The sequence below is a fragment of the Anas acuta genome, chromosome 1, assembly GCF_963932015.1.
Source record: "Anas acuta chromosome 1, bAnaAcu1.1, whole genome shotgun sequence".
Lineage (NCBI taxonomy): Eukaryota > Metazoa > Chordata > Aves > Anseriformes > Anatidae > Anas > Anas acuta.
In genome coordinates this window covers 83,788,454-83,811,859 of record NC_088979.1, presented here as the reverse complement: position 1 = coordinate 83,811,859, position 23,406 = coordinate 83,788,454, and the positions used below count along the sequence as shown (strand labels likewise).

The window sequence follows — 23,406 nt, the reverse complement described above, 5'->3', positions numbered from 1 at the left end:
AATATGTTTAATAGAATATTGAATTAGTACGAAACTGAGTCTTTTGAAGCACTCCCATTGCCACACCTCTTAACTAGTTGCCTTTAACTTTGATGTTTCACGTGCTTGTAAAGAGACTTAAGTTTCTAGAATAAATTGCTCCTTACTATCTTAATGTTATACAAACATTGATTATGGCATTTGATCACTTTTTTTCTTTGTTTTTAGGCCATTTGGACAATGTTACGAATTTCTAACATTACATACAGTGAAGAAATACTTCCTTCCAATTATAGAAATGGTTCCACAATTTTTAGAAAATTTAACAGATGATGAACTGAAAAAAGAAGCAAAGAATGAAGCCAAAAACGATGCTCTGTCAATGATAATCAAATCTCTAAAGAACTTAGCTTCAAGAGTTCCAGGACAAGAAGAAACTGTAAAAAACTTAGAAATATTTAGGTTAAAAATGATACTTAGGTAAGATGCTGCTCCTAATATGATATGATCCCATTAATATTTATTTCACACTTCTTACATTTAATTTCTCTTACAGGTTGTTACAAATTTCTTCTTTCAATGGTAAAATGAACGCACTAAATGAAGTTAACAAAGTAATAACCAGTGTGTCATATTATACCCATCGGCATGGTAATCCTGAAGAGGAAGAATGGCTTACAGCTGAAAGAATGGCAGTAAGTTCTCCTCTTCATCATAATTCACTGAATAGGTTCTCTTCCTTCTTATCACTTAAACTGTAGAAGGAGCAGTATACAATGGATCTTGTACAGTACTTGTTTTCATGTCATGTTGTAAACAGTAGGTATTGCATCATAGTAATAAGTCATTTTAATAGTTATCTTTCTGTGAAAAATGCTGTATTTGTTTCAAAGCTTGTTAAGAAATATTTTCAGTGCTGCTAAAAACGTGCTCTAAAAAGGGATCCTCGAATAGCATGTTTTTTATATAGGGTTTAAAAAGGAAAGAAAAGATGAAACAGGTGTTATTTATTTGAAACTTCAGTGACACTGTACCTAAAAATTGAATGTTCGTTTAAATAAGAGTGTAGTCCACTTTTTATGCTTCAAATTATTTTCTTCTACTCAGAATTCTGAATGATTACACTCCTTTCCACCTTTCAGAAGCTGAAGTGCGTGAAAAAGTAAAATGTTCATCTGTATTCTTATGTACAGAAAGTTCTAGACATCACATTTTGTGATTTTATTTAACATTCACAAACTTTGGATACTGTTCTATGCTTGAAAGCATATGTAACTAACAAATAACATGAGCACGTATAAAGTTAACTTATTTTTGTTATTTTTGCGCTATTCTGCCTCAGCGTTGTAAATAGCTAGTGGTTTATAATCTGCAGGAGGACTGCTGGCAGAATGGAATCATTGCTAAATTTGACCTTTTCAAGCAATAGGGAGAAATAGCTCTTTTCTTATGCACTCTTTATAGTTTTGCATCTCAGACAAGACCTCTGTTTTTAAATGAAAATATCTAGGTTTATGTATTTTGCAAGACTAGATCAAACATTTTAAGTCTGTAATGAAGGACACTGCATTGGACAGTTTGCTGTGTATGTTTTTCTTTTTTGATGCTCAAAGTGCACATGGCTTTGTTTCAGTTGGAACAAAAAAATAAGTGTATGAAGCTATTTTCAGTCAGTGACACCACTGAAAAAAATTGTATCTACTCAAATAGTTTGAGTATTTGCCTCTAATTCAATCAGAAGCATTAAAAAAATGCAAGTGGAAATACATAAATAATATAAGCTTTTTACACATGTCTTTGCTTATGCCCTTCTTGTGTGCTATACTATAGGGCATAGTAAAGCTAGAAGTGTCTTAAAATGGTTTTGATATTTAATGATTTTGAATCGGAAAAGCTTTGTTCCTTGAATAGAAGACGTAACTATTCTTCCTATTTGCTTTTTGTTTGAATTTGTCTGAACTTTTTTTATGCTTAGAGTTCATGATTTTAATGTGCCAGGGAAAAATATCTTCCTTAAGGTATCACAATGATTGGCACATTGAATTACTTAAAACACTGATATTTTTAAAAGAGGAAATTAGAGATAAATACCTTCTCTTGTTCTTAATCTTTCTAGCTTCTCACAATTAGAATATTGTATATAAAAACAATCCTTAACAGTCTGATTTATTATTTTTTCTTAATTTGCTTAAATACTGATAGCACTTCAGTAATTTGAGATGGCATTACTTTCTTTTTATATTCAGGAATGGATCCAGCAGAATAATATTTTATCAATTGTGTTGAGAGATAGTCTTCATCAACCTCAGTATGTAGAGAAGTTAGAGAAGATTCTTCGTTTTGTCATCAAAGAGAAAGCCCTCACTTTGCAGGATCTTGACAACATTTGGGCTGCACAGGTAAAGAATTAAGCTGCTAGTCTGCTTCTGAGCAAGAAGGAGCTTATTCTATGTCATGTACTGAGAAGAGGAAGACTTGTGCTTCTTATGATTGGTACCAGACAAAGCTGAAGAAAAATCTGAAACCAAGTGGTGGTCTTTTTCAGGATTCTGTGTCTGAGAATTGTCTTCTCAAATGTGGTCAGTAAAAGAGATCAAATATCTATGTATGCAAAGTCTTAAAGAACAGCATCCCCTGGCAACCTGCTTTTAAGGGCTTAAGGGTCCACAAGAGCTGGTTACTTCTCAAGAACCACCTTATAAAAGCACAGGAACAAGCGATTCTGGTGTATCATAAGTCAAGTAAGCTGGGTGGGAGACCAGCTTGGCTTAGTAGGGAACTCCTTTTGGAACTCAAGCAGTGAAAGAAAGCGTGTGGTCCCTCTAAGGTCACACAGGAAGATTACAGAGCTGCAGTTTGCATTTACAGAAGAAAACACAAAGGCCAAAGCTCAACTAGAGTAAAAGCTGTCCAGTGATGTTTCAGATAACAAGCAAAGCTTTTTAAAAGTATGTTAATAGCAAGAGGAGGTTTAAGGAAAATAGTGGAACATTACTGGATGATGCTGGTCACTCTCCAGGTGGGGCTGCATCTACACAGTGTTCTGTGTAGTTCTGGGCTCAACAACTTAAAAACTTAAGTGTTAAGATACTTGACTGTGTCCAGGGGAGGACAACAAAACTGGTAAAAGGGCTGGAGGGCATGTCCTGTGAGGAGAGGCTGAGGACACTGGGTTTGATAAGCTTGGAGAAGAGGAGGTTTTTGGGGTAACCTCATTGCTGTCCACAACATTGTGATGAAAGGAAATGGAGAGGGAGGTGTTCATCTTTTCTCCTTGGTATCGAAGTGACAGTTTGCATGGGCATGGGGCAAAGGTACATCAGGGGAGGTTCAGACTAGACATTAGGAAAACCTTTCTTACAGTGAGAGTGGTCAAACGTTGGAACCTGGTATCTAGTGAGGTGGTTGATGCCCCGTGCCTGTCTGTGTTTGAGGCATTTGGATAAGGCCCTTAATGATATGTTTTAACTTTGGGTCAGCCCTGAAATACTCTGACAGTAGGACTCGGTCTTTGTAGGTCTGCTTCAGCTAAAACTATTTTATTCTATGATTCAACTTTATTCTGTGATCCAACGTTATTGTTGGTAAGTCTTCAGGAAACACCAAAGTTGAGCAAAGTCTGAATTATGAAAAAAAAAAAAAAAAGATTTAATGTTTTAAAATACAGTAAAAATATATATTGTTATTCTCTAAATTTGCTACAGTTGTTTCACGTGTTGTTTTTTGTTGTTTTTTTTTTAACTCACTACTTTTTTTTTTTTCCTGAGCAGGGAGCTATTAATGAGGCTTACAATAATGACTGTTCTGGAAATTGTTTAACAGCAAATGCTTTCATTTGTAATTTTTTGAATATTCACTTGATTACTTAAATGATCAGTGAAAATTGGCTTTCTAGTTTTGGGCTGCATGAGTTAGATCCCATAAAGGGCAGTTGAAGAGACATAATCATTATTGAGTATACAGAAAATATACAGAAAATGAAGGGTAGGTTTAGGATAGAAATAAGTATGAGAGCACATATCCTTGTTCATAAATAATCGTTAGTAAAACTGTTAACGTAATTGTAGAAGCCCTTTAGTCAGGTCAAGTGTGGGAAGGCTAAATCCTGTTTTCAAGATAGAGGGCTAACACAGCAATTGGGTACTACCATACCCATTGTTAATACGTGTTTACAGTCTTCTGAACTGTAACAGTTTGACTTAAACAGATTTATATAGGTGTCCATATTCAGGCACCTCCTGTCCAGGTTTGTTTAAAGCACTTGGGACTGCAGGCAGTGTAGTGACGGCTTGACTTGACATCTCTGATGTTTCAACTTCATAATCTCTAGATTTCAGTTCCAGCATGATAGTAACTACACAGGCTGAAACTTGAGGCATTTTTTTTCCTTGTTATCCTCAAATATCATGTAAAAAAACTACATCTTGTAGCTCAAAGCAATCACGGATCACTTGAATTGAGGTGAGCATACTGTTTGTTTTCCAGATTGTCTGTGTAAGAAATCTGGGCAGTGGGGAAAGATTTAGAGAAGTAATTATGCAACTTGTAGGCTTGTGTTAACTATATTAGAGCCTCACCTTCTATAGGAAAAAGTAACCAAAATTTGGGCAGAGGGAATCTTAGGCAGTTTATTATATTACTCAGAGGCCCTGAAAACAGGGACTTGTGGATAAGTTAAAGCCATACTTCTGCTGTTCCAGAAATGTGTGAACAAGTTGTGCAACCCTTAAAAGATAGGGATAGCCCACCACAACAGTTAGAAAATAAGTATAGGAATAAATCTTCCATGCTTTCAAATCTGCTTTACTCTGCTCACTTTTTTTCTTGCTTTCAGTTAGATTGTTGTCACGGTGCACTTCCAGGTTTGTTCAGTGTTTTTGTATATTTCTTTTTTTTTTCCATTGAAAATTGGATTCAGTAGGCCTTACTCGGGTAGACGGGTAGATGTTTTCACTGTGGCTTTAGCCGTGAAATTAAAACAGACTTAAAAAAAAAAAAAGGGGGGGGTGGTAAGAATACTGAAGTCTGCTAATACAGAATATTTTTTTTTCCATATTCACTACTCCTCATGTTTAGTAGTTTTTAGTAGTTCTTATTAAATGATTGCCTCCAAGAGCAGCTGGAGCATGAAATTCGGTAGCGGGAGTTGATTTACTGTGTAGCTTTATATAACAGGCAGGCTATTTTAGCTCTGACTCAGTGCAGTACTGATGTGGTTTTGCTTTCAGACTGGAGCCATTATGTATTTGCCTGGGTTTAGAGGGTGAGCATGCACAAATTTACCGTTAATGATACAGTAGTGCCCTGAGAATCTCACTATACAACTGGAATAAAAATAAGTAGTCCATGAGAAGTAATAAAAATATGTGACTTTTAGCCTTAGAAGAGCAACATAAGCTTTAAGTTTTACCGATCTTACGAAGACAGTGTTTACAAAATACAAATATGTTTGATTCAAGGAATAATGTTGAAGTCTCTAAAGGCAAGAATTTAGTTGCAACCTGTTGAGTTACAGGAGTTCATCCAGATGGACAAGAAATAAAATTACAGAGATTAGTGTTGGGATTTTATTGTTTACATTCTAGAGCATTTAACTGGAACTCTAAATGGGCTTCCCTGTTTCCATACAGTAAGCTCACAGTACACACACCAGGTTTTGTATCTCCTCTTGGTGTGTTGTGCAGCTCAGTACGTGCTTCTTCTTTCATATGTTACACTAGAGATGGTTTTTCTGTCCTGTGTGCTCTCAGTTTTTCTTTCTATCCAGAAAATGGACTGCTAAGACAATAAAAGTAGGAGATTTGAGTGGTATAATTGGTTTACTAATTCTTTCTCTCATAATCTGACTGATAACGTTAAAATGAATGTTGCTACTTGTTCTTTTTTTTTTTTTTTTTTTTAAGTAAATTTAGGGCCCACAATTAAGAATTGTACAGTACATAAGTGGCTGTTTTTGTTGTTTTTAAGTGAACTACTGATGCGAGCTTTTAGAAGGAAATTATTTCCAAAATTGCTCAAGCATGTATTTTTAATACTGTAAAAGATTAATTACATCAGAGATTTTTTTTCTATCTTGCATATTTTATTCTACACTTGGAGGAAATTTTTCTATAGTAGAGCAGCTACTGATACATATAGTCCAAAACTGTTGTTTTTCATGATTGTAGATTTAAGATATGTGCTATCCTGCTGGGAATTGTAGGAAGGAAATGTTCTTCTCACCCAGGGTCAAAATTCAGTTAGCTGTTTTTTCTGTATTGTCTTGCTTCTTAAATGTCAAAATTGTGATACAGGCCAACCTAATTTAAAATATTATCTAGTATATAACTCAACTTTGCCATTAGTTGTTAGGTTGATAGATTTTATAAGGTTATAAGCTGCTGTTGGCTAACAAGTTGTTCATGAATCTGCTAGCACAAAAGAAGTATTTCAGCCTAAGAAATCATGTGGAAATATGTGGAAATACTGAAAATGCAGCTTAAATGAAATTCAGTGAAATTTCATTGAAGAAGTAGATTTTGAGTCCTTTTTTTGAGAAAATACCGATTTGTAAATTTAAATGCTGGTGTAGACTTCATTTTACCATCCCAGATTTAAAAAATAAATATTGTGACTGCAGTAGTCATAATTCTAAATAAATACTTGTGCACATGCACAATGCACACACTTTTTGAATAGTTACACATACAAGGCAAACTTAAATAATACGATTTCCCAGTGAAATAGATACCAGTTTGATGCTGCTCCCACAACATCAGCCATTATTGCTGAGCACTTCAGACAGCCTTCTTGTAAAACCAATAGAGGATGTCTTACTACTTGAGTTAATATTGATTGTTACAAACGGTGGTCAATTCTTTTTGTCTTCTTGACAGGCAGGAAAACATGAAGCCATTGTAAAGAATGTACATGACCTCCTGGCAAAATTAGCTTGGGATTTCTCTCCTGAACAGCTTGATCATCTGTTCGATTGTTTTAAGGTAATTATGCATGTTTTGACTATACTCAGGAAATGGATTGTGAAGTTGGCTACAGATTTGTGACTCTTTCAACATGTACTTTATGTGGGCAGTTTTCTTGTGTTAAAAGGCTTTTCTGTACATAGCAACAATTTGTAATGTCTACTGTTGAAACTGCTAGATTGTGTTACACTTTATTGAGCATCCACTGTGAGATTTTGTTTACTTCTTGTCCAAAGCAAAGGTTCATTATGCTAGTTTAATTGATGACCGCTTCTGGATAATGCACATACGTGTTGAGGACTGTAGGATTGCTAAATGTCACTTCGATGCTATGCATATTGACTTTTTCAAATAAATTACTTACATTTAATACCTTATTGTGTTCATTCTAAATTATTAATTGTTGGTGGTTTGATAAATAATGTTTTTATCTTAGTGTTAGAGTACCTTTCATGAAATTTATCAGTTACTGCTACTTACCATCTTCAAGTAGAGGAGGAAGTGAGGGACTCTTTTCCCCACTTCATCTTTATCATGTAATGATTTTGCCCTGGTTAACATACACATAGGAGGAAACAGTCTCAGGAAGATAAAGTAAAATGTTTATAAACATAGAATGATTCGATTGTAGCCATTACACAAAACAACTTGTTTCTGAAAGACTGTGTTATTCACTGGCTTTTTATGTATGCTAACATTTACATTTTTAGCTTCTAGTAGTAGTCATATGGACTGTTCTCCTGTTGCACTTTCAGGAGGTGAGAAAATGCAAGCGAGCTTTGTAGACTGTTTTCTGTTTTTAGATAAATGCCTGACAGTAACATTTTGGCTTTCATGCAATTTATGCTCCAATTAATGGGTGACTTCTGATTTGGTAAATATGGGCAGAATGCTCCATAATTTAGATATTGACATAAATGCTCAGAAGTTTTATGGGTAAGCCATCATGTCTGACTCAGAGATGGATATGAAGCAATGTTATACTGATAACTCACTCAGAAAAAAGGTTAACTTGATAGAGAGAGCATTTGTTTCTGTCAGATTCAGAGGCACCAGTAATACTGCATTTTTACTCATTCAGTTATTGTAAGTTAATTAGGAGTGTTTTAAGTGTAAGCACAGGAGATTTGAGAAAGCATTTGTAAGAAACAGCTGAGTCCAGTATGTTCTGACTACTTGTGAACTGGTCAGTGTTGTTAACTTTTACAAGCATATCTGTGGTGTTTATATAAAGATTCTTAATTTTTAAGTCTCAAAGTTAAATACATTTTAACTGTAAATGCTAGAACTGTTCAGTTTTGACTTAGGTATTTCTGTAACGTGGTATTTTTAATGAAAAAATGTGAATACTATTTATATTTTTACATCATTTTTAATTGTTCATGTTACAGCATGTGAGATTAAAAAAGCATAACTTTGATATTGAATAATATCTTTCTTTAGGCAAGTTGGACAAATGCAAGCAAAAAACAGCGTGAGAAGCTACTTGAGTTAATCCGTCGTCTTGCAGAGGATGACAAGGATGGTGTGATGGCGCACAAAGTGCTGAACCTTTTATGGAATTTGGCTCATAGTGACGATGTACCAGTTGATATCATGGACCAGGCTCTTAGTGCCCATATTAAAATCTTAGATTACAGCTGTTCACAGGTGTGTAATCTGGTATGATTCTGTTCTGAAATCAGTCACTAAAAGTCCTCCTCATTCCCTCTCCATCCCTCTGTCCCCCACACCCCCCCCGCCCAAAAAAAAAAAATGTAAGGGTGTTGGTAATACAGCAAAAGTCATCCAGAATATTTAATTCATCATGCTTAAAAATGAGTCTATTATCCAACTTTACAGCCATTGGCAGGTGTTTTTTTTGTAGTTGAGAAACTGCTCCTCATGATTTCTTGATATTTTATAGCAGTTTAGTCTAACCAATGAATAGAAGTAATTGAAAGGAGAAAAAGTTAATTAATTAAGATGGATGATCCTATCTAACTGTAGTTTTTCTTGAATATGTACTGAATTCTTCAGTGGTTGTTGCAGGAATAGTTTGTATCACGCTGATGACTTCTGCTAGGATACAGTGCTGTTCAGATAATCTTAAGAATGAATGCTTGAGAACTAAGCTGGTCTAGTAGTTGTGTGGCTTTGTATGTTCTGTTCTGTTGTGGAAGCAAATAAAGTAGGGGAATGATTATTGTTTCTGAAATATACTTGATTGTAAACGCTTGTTCTTTAAGGATCGAGATACACAAAAGATCCAGTGGATAGATCGTTTTATAGAAGAGCTTCGCACAAATGACAAATGGGTCATTCCTGCACTGAAACAAATTAGAGAAATTTGCAGTTTGTTTGGTGAAGCACCACAGAATATGAGGTAAGAATGGAATACAAATAGTGTTGTCTCTTATAAGTTGAGAGAATTGGAACAAAGCATTTTTTTTGCTTTTTTTTTTTTTAATTTTAAATGAGAGGCAGGGAGACCTTAGTTAAATCATTACCTATGTTTGAAGATGTTCTTTTGTGTTCTAATGTGTATAGACCGCATCTAAAAATTAAAACACATAGTGTTTTGTAAGAGAGCATTAACATGAACTCTTTTTCTGAAACGTGCTTTTAGTTGTTTTTAGAAGAGTAGTAGTCTGATTTGCAGATATTTGCAGAGAATCTGGATTTGTTTCCTGTTACCTATGGGCTTCAGTGCTTAACAGTGAAATTAGATTACAAAGTATAAATAAAATATGTTGTGTGTAATTAAATATATATATATATATGAAAAGCCAAAAAAGGACTTGTTCAATGAAACCAAGTTTCTAGATTTTAAGTATTTCCTCACTACAGAAATTGTTTGCCAAAAAAATTTTGTATCCACGTGAGAAATTTCATAAACTTCAGGAAAATGTTGTTTATTTATCAGTGTTATATAATTGCTTTGTTTTCATTCCTGTAAGCAAGTAAACTATTCAAATCAATATTGCTGTTAAAGTCTGCTTACAAGATCAAGGCAGGAAAAGTTGAAGAAAACAAACCTTCAGTTTGCCCAGCACTACCTTCTTACTGATACTGGTTGAAGGAGCTGTGATGTTGCATTTCTGGCTCTTGGAGGCTTCTTTATTAATTTAGTTTGCAACATATTTCTCAGTTTTCATGACACTTTAATCCATTACAATTTTTCATTAATGATTGTTTGTGTTTTTTGCAGCAAGGTTACAAAGATACTAACTTTATTAGCACATGTGTCTGTTTTCTGTGTATTGGTTCTTAACTTTTACAGGCTCTAAGATCTAGGGGAATGTAGCTACCTGGTTACGTGTGGTACTTGTTCCAGTTGGATGCTTCTTAGCATAGTGCCTGAACAAAAAAGTTTTCCTTTCAATTCTTGAAGCAGAGCTCATTCAAGGCACTGATTGGGTTTCTGCTCTGAACTAATCTTGGAAGGAACTTTTTTTTTTTTTTTTTTTAGACTACAGAAATTTAATTTTGTTGTAAGGCAAGCATATGTACAGTTGGATGGCTTGAATCTCTCCCTGCTTTTGGTCAGATTGTCTCTTCCATTTGTCAAACTTCATTGATATCTGCATTGCAGTATGTGGTAATACGTCAGTTTTATGCAGAATTTGAAAACACTTAAAGTAGGAAATAAAACTTTGGATTAAAGGTTTTAAACATTTCATATGAAGAAGCATTTATTAGAAAGATGCATTTGAGGGAGTTCTTTAATCAGAAATTATTGTACAGGTGACTGGGACACCATAGTGAGTTAAAACATGATTTTGAAGTAATTAGTGACTTTCCAGTCCTCTAAGCTCCAGATAACTTGTAATATTGATACAGTTGGGAAACTGTAATGCATGCATCTCACACACATCAACTTAAAACCTAAATCTCTAATGTCCTTCTAGAATTTGGGTTGAAAATAGGTTGAAACAGTTGGTCATTGTGACAGTTGTATATCTCACAGAGCTTTCTGTATGTGACATTAGTTCCATAATCCATATACTACTCTTTTGGGTGTTTAAATTCATTTGCAATTAAAAGTTTAGTCCAGGAGTAAGGCTGTTAATGGTTGGCAATCATAAGTATAAATTACCTTCTGTCATTGGCACTGTAGAGATTCTTTTGGGGAGGAGGATTTAATTGTTGACAGTTATTTCTGAAGTTGAGCAAAGTGACAAATAGGTTATGTAGTTGCTTTGGCAACATTTAACTTCCTGACCACAGGGAAACACTGTATGTTTTGGGAGTTTAGCTTAACTAGAATTGCAGTAGCATTAGAAAGTAATTCTTGGATAGGTGCAAGGATACCATTTAATGTTAAGAAATAGTCAGCTTCGTTACTCAGTGATTCTTAAGGTACAGAAAATTGCCCATTTTTCTGTGTTGAAAAGGAGAATGTCTCCAGTAGACCACTCTCAAGTGCTTAGGCTTGACCTGTGTCTACCCTAGCAGTACAAGGTTGGTCTCCAAAATTACTTGCCTAGAAGAATTAACTGAACATTGATAGGAACATCTGTAACAGTTTGAATTTTGTAATTGCTTTAAGACAATGATGAACTTAGTCTCAAGTAACTTTTTTTTTTTTTTAACCTAAAAGAATTTGCTGGTTTATGTCTCTGGACCTTTAATGTCTGTTTTTAATGGTAGATAGCATTTACTGGCTTCATAGAAGATCTCTCGACTTTGAAAGCTGAGTCATATGCAGTATTATGTGAGGCAAGTTATATGGGATAAATAATCTTACTTTTTTAAAAAATCCATTTAAATTAAGTTGGTTGGGACTTTGGCTTTGTCACTGTGAATATTTTTCGTAGAAAATAAAGACAGCCTAATTACTGTATGTTCTTCTTAGCATTTCCAAAGTACTTTGGCATTCATTTCAAAATGATACCTTTTCTTCCTATACGTTGGCTTTTGCTATCCATTTAGCAGAAGAGTAATGGAAGGACAGCAGTTTTGCCCTTAAAATCCATTTTTCATGTTTCTCAGTTTATTAGTTAAGCAGTATATTATAATGGAAACATCGTCAATTAGCCCAACCTTAGAGGCTTATGGAATAATTTTGTAGTTTTCTGTGGAATTTGCTTTAACTGTAGAAAGCAAACTTGAAAAGTCTTGTCAAATCAGCTTTTTTTCTGTGCTTTTGTACAGTCATCTTGCCTTTGACTCCATCCTAGCAGATGATTAAAATAACAGTTCACATGTTGCTCACAGATACAATGCAACAACTCCTAGCTCACAAGTCTAGTTCTTACAAGTACCGACTTTTTGAACTGGTTGCTAACCCAGGTGAATCCGTATGTCCAAATTTTCTGTTTGTGCATGTGATTGAGGGGTGTGAGGGGCAAAATGTGAAGTGTATCTTGGAAGATCTACTTAGTCTTCTGCAGATGAAGCTTTCCCTTGGCTATAGTTGGAGAGATGGATACAAATACCTAATATTATGAGTGTATGAACCAAGATATTGGCATCTAAATTCAACAAAATACACCTTGCTTATGCTCATTCCCTTAAGTGTTTCACCACCTGTATTTCCAAAATTGTCAAAGTTCTTAGTTAATGTTACCTTTTGTCAATACATCTTTCTCTCTAGAGCTAGTGTCTCAGGTAGCCACTAAAACAGACATACAATCTTTTGCTGCTTTTACTGCTAGTTTATACTTAGATGGGGGGCTGACAGAGTTGGAATGAAGTGTACTTGGAAAGTTGCTTATGGTGAAAACAAAAGACATTCTTTCTGTATATATGAAGTCCTGTATGTTTTCTGCCTTCATGCTTCTATGTATTTCATTTTCTGTACTGCAGACTTCTGCTTTTTTTAACACAATTCGTGCTTTAAATGCCTCTTCCAAGCTGTTCTGGAAAACTCTGCATATTATGAAACAATCTTTTGAAGATGTCTCTGCTTAGCAGGCCATATTCTGTTGGTAGCAGATAACAAAATTACTGGATATCTGGGAAGAAAGTTGATGGCTTCTGTCTTTTAAACCCAACTTGCCGGTGATCTTTGTTCTGATGAAGCAATTGAGCTGTTGTCATTACATCTACAGTGCAGCCTGGTTATCAGCTACAAGATCATTAGCAGCTGATTATGGAACTAGGATTTCTTGCCTCCCCTACTGTTCTCATACCGGGTGGTGATATTGTCAAGTGTTGTAGCTCATGTGGTACCGAGACCAAGTTCCCCAGGAAGGATGAGAGTTCCTACCAGCAATCTAGTCAGCTAGTTCTGGAGCATACTCTGAGAGTTGGAGGAAAGGAGAACAATTCTGAAATCTCAAATATTTCTTCTGGGCAGGCTATTGGGAACAGCAGTACAACAAATAGCTCCTTTTTCCCCCCTTTCTCTTAGAAGAGCCATGCAAATTTGCATTGGCTATGCAGCCAAGACGTGAGTGCCGTGATATAGAGGAGTTGAAGCGTTTTAAGGTTACTCTGCAGGGGCGATGAGTAGTCCCACGTTCTAGAATTTGATAGTGCTCATGGCATGTGGGTGTTGTACTCAAGCTGTGTATTTGCTCTTGCAGTTTACTTTTGCAAACTAAATATGACTAATATCCTTTAAGAGTAGCATTTTGGTCAGATTTTTTTATAGTAGACATAAATTATCATTCATTTGTGATGTTTCTTTTGAACTTTCATTTTTTGTTGTTGTTTTTTTTTCTTACACTATATGTTGCATGTAACTGCCTTTTTGTCTGTACCAACATTTTAGATATTGTTAGGGAAGGAAAAAAAACAATGTAGAGTTGTGCAGTTTTTTGAAGTACTGAAAAATATAAGACTGTGAGCTTTCATTCTGAAAATGAACAGTTTTAGTTTGTTTAAATATTAAATTAAGAAAATAATATCGGATGTGGAGGAAACTGTGGTTATGCATATTGTAGCCGTACTACAGCTGAGAGTCTCCGTCTTTGCTGTGCGGTTTGCAGGAAGGTATTTCTATTCCTGACTTGCTGCAGATATTCTGCCTCCGGTCTATTTAACTGCTCAGATTGCTTCAATACCTTTCATATGTACTACAACTGTATAATCCTCATTATGTAACTGCTTTTAATAACTGGTAAAAACCATTGATGCATCAGAAGAAAAAATAAAAGCATTGTCAGAGACCTAGTATGCTTTTTATTTTAGATGTTTTAGCAAAGTTTAGAACTTCCATTGAAGACATTAGTTTCTTGAATTAGTTTATGGACTGTTAGGTGCAAGACTTCTCTGTTTTTTCTTACAACACTTATATTTTAATTTCAGTCAAACTCAACGAAGTCCCCATGTGTTTTACCGACATGACTTAATCAATCAACTTCAGCACAATCACGCCCTAGTTACATTGGTTGCAGAAAATCTCTCTGCCTATATGGAAAGCATGAGGCAGTATGCTAAAGGTAAGTTATTAAATAAAAATTGGCCTCATAAATACTGTGTAAAAACTCCAGTTGAAAATAGAGTTGAAAGCCGATTCTCCTAATGAAATAACTGTTATTGTTTGTTCACTCAATTTTAGAGCATTTGTGGGTTTAATAGCATTTGTGGTGTCATACTGGTCAAGAAAAGCTTAAAATGCAAATGGTTTGTTGGTTCATGATTGAAAACATGGTGGTCTACAGCACGACATGGGGAAGTGACTGCACTTGTGCATCTGTGGGTTGATAAGCATCATCTTGCCCTACTTAGATTAGGGTGGTGGTTTTTGTGGCAAGTCCTAATAATAATCTTGAATATACTCCCACTTGTAGTTTTGAATTTTTGTAGGGTCCTTTGAGAAGTTTTTTAATAAATTCTGTTTGAAGCCATTGTTTGGAAGTTGTCAGGGAGAAAGACTTAAGACCACAGTGGTACCATTTTATTTTATTTTTTACCATGCAATTCTGTTTCTGTTTATCTGCTTTCTTACTGTGTTTGGTACCAGCAATACTTGGGCAGCATATTGTGTTAGTATTTATATACTTCAGTTTAAACTCAGCCCTGCACTGGTGAGTTTGCATTCTTATTCTTGAAGGAAGCTAGCTTTATAGCTACTGAAGGTAGGAGTAGGGAAATGAAGGAGAATGTTGGACATTGACTGTCCCTGTAACGCTGGACCAACAGTACTCTATGTATTGAACTAAGCCAGCAAAACTGAGAGGAGGAAATTTACCCCCACATGTGTACCTTGTTGACTGCAACCAGGGACCATTCTACCCTATTCATACACATGCGTACCCTACATAGCACCCTACCAACCTGTTAGTTACATCTCAAAAATGGCACTATAACGTGTAGGAATTCAGTTCTGACTGTTTGGAGAGAACAGGATATGTGCATTTTGGAAAGTCTGTCTGTGTGGGGTTGTGTCTTCCTATGCTTAGGTAAGTTGCCTACAAACCTTTAATTCTGTAATTCTTTTAATTTTGGAGTGCTTGATACAGATACCTAAAGTATTCTTTGAAATCTTGTTTTAAGAGTGGTGCAATGTGAAAATGATAGTTTCATCCTGGTGTAGGTTAATGAGAACTACATTTAAGCTTAATCTGCATACCATAGCTATATTTTTTTTTGTATTCAGAAGTACATGGGAGGGTTTACCCTAATCTAAGTGTTTTCATTAATGATAACACTGTACTAATTAATATTTAAATGGTACTAAATGGTTTGTTGTGTTCTCAAGCAATAGTGTCTTAAGTTTAGTTTTGTCTGGGAAGGTAGAAGAGTGTGTGTGCCTTACTTCATGTAACTTCTATAAGCTATCGGAGTGCTGTTTAACTTTGCAAAAGTGATGCAAAAACACAATTCCATTTATAGTGAGCTTTGCATCGTAACTCTATGGATAGCTCTCTTTTTCTTGGACTTCGGCCAGTGATGAAAATCCGGGGTTTGGCCTCAGGGTTTTAAAGGAAACACAATCAGCAACTTTCTAATGCATTTGTGTTTGTCCAAAAATATCCTATACATGCTATTCATATATAAACCGTTATTCATTGATTTCAATTAATTTTTAACTCAGAAGCCAAAAAGTCATTTTTGACAATTTACCTATCAAATTGTCAATGACTTGAGCACAAAAATTAGGCTAATGTCTTGAATATTTTTTTTCTTAAGCAAAAAACTTCATCCTATTCCCATATTCTCCCAGCTCCCCACCCTGCAAACGTGCACAATGACTCAATAAAGCAGTAATACAAACATCTTTGGCACAGTAGAAATTAAAAATTTGCAAAGAGGATAACTTCAATCTACTCAGAAAGCAATTAAATTGTGCTTTCTTGAAATGAAGCTGCTGCAAAATTTCTTCCCATTTATATCAGAGTGCAAAAACAAAGGACAATAGTGCAGCTTTTTTTTTTTTTTTCTTCCTTGGTACTTTGTTTGCCCTTTATTATGTATTACACCATCTACTAGTCTTCTAGTTACTATACTAAGACAGTAATATATAATTCCTACCTATACAACTTAGTTGAGATTTTGTAGAATAAGTAGAGCAGAATACAGAGAAAACAGCATCAAATTTGCACTCGTCCCAATATTTCCACCCCTTCCTGGAGGAGGGGAGAAGATAACAGGAGGGATGGGAATGAATGAAAGGAGAAGAAAGTTTGTTGTGATTGTACAGGCAGATGGTAAGAACCGGACAGCTGTAGAATCAAACTGAGGTGGTGAAAGTGAATGGGACAGAGGAAGAAGATTGAAGGCTAAAACCCAAACAACCCAGGACACACAGAGAAATGCCATAGAAAAAAAAAAAAGTCCTGTTGCCCACAGATCTTTTTGATTAACTCCAAAATCACTATGTATTTTGTGAATTTTTTGTATTAGCTTTGAACTTGCAGTATTTTTATTTTATGAAGGAAAAGGCTTCTATAACTATATTGTGTGAAGAAGACAACAGATGTTTCTATTCTGATATTCATCACTGTGGGATATTCATCACATGCCATGGGATAGTGGAATCGAGTACACCCTCAGAAAGTTCATGGATAACACCAAGCTGAGTGGTGCAGTGGGTAAGGTAGAAGAAAGGGATGCCATCCAGAGGGACATGGATAGGCTTTAGAAGTGGGCTTATGTGAACCTTATGGACTTCAACAAGGCCAAGTGCAAGGACCTGCACCTGGGACAGGGCAACCCCCTGCTCTCCATACAGACTGGGGGATGAATGGTTTGAGAGCAGCCCTGCAGAGGATACCTGGGGATACTCACAGATGAAAAATTGGATGTGAGCCAGCAGTGCCCGCTTGCAGCCCAGAAAGCCAACCATATCCTGGGTCGCATTAAAAGAAGCGTGGTCAGCAGGACAAGGGAGGTGATTCTTCGATTGAGGGAGGAGTGTAGGTAGCAATCAGAGAAGGGGTAATGGTTTTAAATTGAAAGAGGGTACATTCAGATTAGATATAAGGAAGAAATTCTTCACTGTGAGGGTGGTGAGGTACTGGAACACATTGTCCAGAGCGTCTCTGGATGCCCTGTCCCTGGAAGTGTTCAAGGCCAGGTTGGATGGGGCTTTGGGCAGCCTGCTCTAGTAAGAGGTGTCTTTGTCTGTGGCAGGGAGTTGGGCTAGGTCATCTTTAAATGTCCCTTTCAACCCAAAACCATTCTGTGTTTCTGTGGTTTTCTATCATATCCCCTTCTATATTTTTGCCTTTTTAAGGTTAAAGAAGAATCTAATCCATGTATCAGAATTCTCCTGATTATTGGCACTCTCTTTACTTTCTATTGAACTCACTTCCACCCTATTCTTCACAGTCCTCTGTGAGATTAGGTGACTGTTATTGCATCATAATCCTGAAAGAGGGTGTTCTTTTTAAAGTAACTATATATTTTTTACATGTCTGTCCTTACTCCATCTCCTTTTAATGTAGGTATTTTCAGTTCTTCCTTTGCACTGGTTAATAATGTCTTTGTGTGTATTTTAACAATACTGTTCAGATCTTGAGTTGATATAAATGGTAGAGTATCCTGAATTCAGGATATCCTGAATATCCTTAACTTTGCAAACACCAGATTGACATATAGTGTAATTTATTGAGTACAGTAGGTTAGATGTTCTTAATTTTACACTTCTTTTAGGTTTCTTGATTGTTTCTTGATTTCTTTTGCTGTTCAGCTCTTACCATCTTTGCAGATCATCTTTCAGTCCATTAAGTTCTAGACATAGTGTAGAAGCCTAAGGTGTAAAGCTTGCCACTTGTATTTTTTTTCCTCCTTTCTGCTGCTTTTTTGTTCAGTGATAAGTTGTATCTTAGCTCATAGTTCCATCTTTTTGACTATTGATCGAAGATCTTTTCAAATCTTGAGTGGATTGATAGCCAATTCTCCTTCATCTTCTGTTTCCTAATGAAATTTAAAAGTCCAAATCTCTTAATGTAATTATTTAGAGAAATTTTGCCATATAATCTCTTATATGTGTTTATCACTAATTATACATTAACTTTCAACCATTTTTTGATCTGTAGTTTCTCTGGTCATTCATTTGTTCTTCTGCATAGAAAAAAAACCTTGAAGATCACAGTTGGGCTTGCTGTGAGATAGATGCACTGTTAGAAAGTGAATAGGAGAGAGATAGAAACAAGCTGAGACAGCGAATACATTGAATTTTTGTAGTTCAGCATTTTTCAGAAATCTTAAGTACATTCAGATTGGCTTCGGACAACTGACTGATCTTGAATACTTGAATTCTTCTATCACTGCCATTCTTGATACTTGTGTCTGTGAATTAACATATATTTCCCCTCCTCTCCCCCTCCCCCCCCCCCCCAAAAAAAAAAAAAGAAAAGCCCAGACAGTTGGCCTCCACCCCCAAATAAAAATAAAATAACCACCACAAAGCTACCCGACATTTGAAGGTGACTAGTTATATTTTCTCTGCAATTTACTGGTCTGCCTTCATTGTTTCCTCTGTTGGTCCCACATCATATTCTGTAAGTTTCCTACATCTAATACTTAAGTATTGTTTGGTTTGCTAGTTTTATATACTTTCTTCAGGGATCTCTTCGTAATTGCCCATTTATGCTGACTTCATTAAGATTAAGATTTAAATTTCTGAAGGATTTTTGGTGGCTATGTCTCCACTTTCCTAGACATTATCAATTAACTGTTAGTCTTCTGATTTGCCTTTCATAAAATATTTTAAACTAACATACCTTTTGCCTGTTGTACGTAGAGTGCAGTATTTATGACAATTTTTTTCCCTTAATTTTGAAACACTTGGTGCACTTCAATTGTTAGACTTGTATCAAGAAAGGAAATAAATAACAACAGGAAATACTGATTTATTTTTCAGTTCTGAAGGTCAGTTTTATCATGAGTGGATGCTATCATGATGCAGTCTCCCACAAGTGGGTCATCTTAGCTAAACGTAATCTATATAACTCTTGCAAATAAGTAATACAGTAATAATTAGTTTATAACGGAGCTGTAATGCAACATGCCACGATGAAATATTTCCTACTAGTACATGTCAAGTACCAGAGTCCTGCTTATAATAGAAATACATAACAAAGAAGTGTTTCCTGTTGTGAAGAATTCCAAAACACACAAAGGTCCAATGATGGCTAATGGAAGCTCTGGAAATAAAAGCTCTGGAAATAAAAATAGTTCTCGATGTAGCTGTTTTCTTCTGTTTTCACGAGGAATTAAAGAAAATCATTACATTAACAAGTTATTTGAGAGACACCTAGATTTTATCTCTTGGGGGGGGTTAGAAATCACAACAATGTGTTTGTGTGAAACAAACAACTGTTTGCTAAACAGTATTATGCATAGATTTGACAAATTGCAGATAAGAGTTTGATTGATTGCCTTATTTTTATATTGCACAACATTTTCTGTTTCAAGCTTGTCAGTATTACAGGAATTTGTTTTTGTACTTGCAAGCTTGCAGTAAGTAAGCTTGTCATATACTTTATTCCTCTGTGTGTTATCATGTATATAGCTACTTAGAAAGGTGTTAAGGAGCTGGAGCTGTGGGTTCCTCTGGGGAGAAGAAACCCTAGAAATGTAAAAACAAGTTATGGAGAAAGATGTTCTGTAATGAAATTAGAGCATCCTTAGGAGAGAAAAAAAAAAAAAAAAAAAAAAAAACATAGGATAATCTGAATGATATGCTTGATATGCTTTTATTTTAACTGACTTCCCAAAGAGAATGTGTTTAACTGAGGAAGAAGTAATTTGAATAAGTAGAACAAAGTTTCTTCATTATTCTGTAATAGTTTCATTATACTGTATGATGAGCACATGTATCTGTACATAAGTATTCGTGGATGTGATAAGAGCCCTCAGCAATCTTTGCCTATACCCATTTTAATTTAGAATGTAGTATTAACTGTTAGGAGGCTGCTGAAAATGATTTTCATAATCCTTCCTGAAAATTTATTGTCCCTTGGTATTAATTATGTTTTGGCTATCAAGTTTTCAAATACATCCTGTCCTTTAGAGTCAGCATGCCTTCTCAGTGTGTATTGTCTAATAAAACTTTTTATATTTGCAGAGCATGGTGAATATGATCCACAAACTGTAAGACCAGGAAGCAGATACAGTCATGTGCAAGAAGTACAAGAACGACTTAATTTCTTACGGTTAGTTTTGACTTGATCATTTTTTTGACTTCTGTAGGAACAGCTTAAATACTTGAAAGAATAAAAAGTCACACTAGATGTTTTTCTTAACTTTAAGCTGTTGTATTAACTTCCTTCAAAACTCAGATGCAAAAATACACCAATTGAGTGGGTTTTGTTTTGCTTTTGTTTTTCCAGAAAGTTTCTGTGCTAGTATAGGAATAATCGGTTGAAGTTCATTAGCATCTGTGTAATCCGTAACTCTGATTCTGCCCTAAGGTATCTATGGGCATTTTGTGTCTGTGTGCAGAACCCTACTGACTTGAATACAATGTGCACGAGGATACAGCTACATGCATATTAGGATAACGTAGCTGAAATTGTGAAATGCTCCAAGTGAAGATATGCCTGCATGTACTTACTTGAAGTACCATGCCAAATCTCAGTCCATGTTCATAAATGCATATGTACTGGTTTCATACACTGATACTAGGTTGTCAGCCTTAGAATGCATTGGAAAAGATTCACACGCAAAAAAAAGGATGACTTTTTAATACTAGCTGTTTGAATAAAATAAAAAAGCAAAGGGTCTCTGCTCACAACAGAGCTTCAGTATATTGATGCTGTTCAGGTGCAGACTCAAAGCTTTTTCTTGCTTGGTTTTAACTTTGTTAAGACTAGTAAAAATATTTTTAAGAACTTTCATTATCCTTTGTTTTTCTTGAATCACACTTCGTGTTAACCTTCATAATGGAAGTTTTTAATAGTTCTTTAATAATAATTTACCACAAATCAAGTGGTAAATTCTTTTTAGTTTTGACTTATGCTTCTAGTTCTATTCTATAGAATCGATCCCTTATTTTGTGGTTTTGCTAAAGTGTAATTGTGAATGACTGCAGAAGTGATTTAATCTCTTACGTTGTGACCTGACTTCAAAATGAATTGTTTGCCTTAGGAGATGTGCATTTATATGTATTATTTATACAGTGCTTGGTATTTTAGTGTAAAACATTTTTTGCCTAATTTTATTCCTTTTTTGTTTGAAATATTATGTTCTGACGGCTACGAACTTTTACCAGGAAATCATGGGGCTAACTATGAGAGGACTGATGATGTAAATATAGTTTTCAGGACTGTACTTAGATGATTGAGTGTGTTTGTGGGTGTGGGTATATATACGTATATAAAATGCATATTCAACTCTTTGCTTGTATTTCTTGCTGAATTGTAACTGTAGATGTCAACTAGACAGTGTTGTTAATTGTCTCTTTGTTTTGCTCAAGATTTTTATTGAAGGATGGTCAGCTGTGGCTCTGTGCCCCTCAGGCGAAGCAAATATGGAAGTGTTTAGCTGAAAATGCGGTTTATCTTTGTGATCGCGAAGCCTGTTTTAAATGGTATTCCAAACTAATGGGGGATGAACCAGACTTAGACCCTGACATTAATAAGGACTTCTTTGAAAATAATGTGCTTCAGCTGGATCCTTCCCTATTAACAGAAAATGGAATGAAATGTTTTGAACGTTTCTTCAAAGCTGTGAACTGTCGAGAAGGGAAGCTAGTAGCAAAGAGACGAGCCTATATGATGGATGATCTGGAATTAATAGGATTAGACTACCTTTGGAGGGTAAGTTAATGGGAGGAAATAGCTGAAAAGTTAACCATTAATTCCTTCTCAATCTTTTTCTTTAAATATTTTAAGAATATGTAATTTATTACTTACAGACTAGAATTACAAAAAGCATCCTTTTCCATTTAAGTACATAGGTATTGACTCTTCTGTCTTTCCAGCAGGTAAGTCAGTAGCTTTGCAGACTAATCTATGGACTTGACAATTTAATGGGAATTTATTTGAAACATCAAGTATATTTACGTGTGCATATGAAATCAAAAATTTGTCTGTATCGTTTAGGAAGAATCATTCATGGTCTGTAGGTCTCTCTCCCTGTGTACACACACAATTCGTTTTATGGACTCCATAAGACTTCATAAGCTTACTCATGTTATTCCTTCCAGTATGGTAAACTGGAGTGATTCCAGATGAGACCAAATGATGACTGGTTTGATTCCTCTTGTATCCACAGCCTTTTGCCTAAACATGGTTATAGCTTTTCGATGGAAGCATTATAACTTATAAAAGTGCTCTTAAGCTTGCCAAATCCAGTAGTGAAAAACATCAGTATCCAATTTAATGTTTAGTTTTTCAGTCTTTCTAGTTTTGAACAGCCGCGTAGAACCCACAGTAGTACGCTGCGGCATGGTTGTTGTGACTGTGTTTTGGACAACACGCTGTGTGTAAAGCAGGAGTCTTCAGTAGTTTTGGTTGTGGCTTGTTGAAGGGTTAGATGTTTTAATCATCATGGTAACAGTTAAAACTAAAGTAGATTGGGATTTTTATACAAGTAAATTTTCACACGGTAGTTGAGTACAAAGTGCCCACGTAATGCTAGATACAATGCTAGTGCATGTTAGTTGTGGGAATCAACTTAATTGGATCTGCCCCGCCATTTGGCAGCATGACAACTCATGACACATCAGCCCAGTATCCTGCAGAGGTTGCCTGTAGGGGCTGCTTTCAGTGTCCATGAAGATGTGGTAGATATTAATGGAAATCTGGATTATCAGAAAAATAACTCATTCCCCTATACCTCTCCCACCCAGCCCTGGTCATTTGAAATACTTGAAAATTCTGGTTTTAGATCTTTAATATGGATTGTTTAAGCATCTCAAGGTACATATTTTATAATGCTATTCTTAATACCATAGTTCAAATGCCCAGATATCCTAAAGGAATACTAATACAGAGTTTGCAAGTTTGGTATGTCTGGCTCATTTAAGAATATTGTTCAAGAATACAGTCAAGAATGCGTTCAAGAATACGGTCAAATATATGTTACTTGAAGACAGACTTGAATGCTAATATTTTAAGAAGTTGTCTTATTCTCTTACATA

At 35.4% G+C, this 23,406-nt stretch overlaps 1 protein-coding gene across 2 annotated transcripts in view; it reads left to right on the top strand.

Moving 5' to 3' along the window:
• The window catches only part of USP9X (ubiquitin specific peptidase 9 X-linked), a 100,035-nt gene that overhangs the window by 35,628 nt on the left and 41,001 nt on the right, over positions 1–23,406 (top strand). For both annotated transcript variants that reach the window (XM_068686217.1, XM_068686206.1), the window contains exons 8-16: positions 208–459; positions 536–674; positions 2,226–2,378; positions 6,855–6,959; positions 8,385–8,591; positions 9,170–9,306; positions 14,178–14,311; positions 20,389–20,476; positions 21,739–22,081. In XM_068686217.1, coding sequence (XP_068542318.1) covers positions 208–459; positions 536–674; positions 2,226–2,378; positions 6,855–6,959; positions 8,385–8,591; positions 9,170–9,306; positions 14,178–14,311; positions 20,389–20,476; positions 21,739–22,081 — 1,558 coding nt within the window. The remainder of the gene's footprint in view (positions 1–207; positions 460–535; positions 675–2,225; positions 2,379–6,854; positions 6,960–8,384; positions 8,592–9,169; positions 9,307–14,177; positions 14,312–20,388; positions 20,477–21,738; positions 22,082–23,406) is intronic.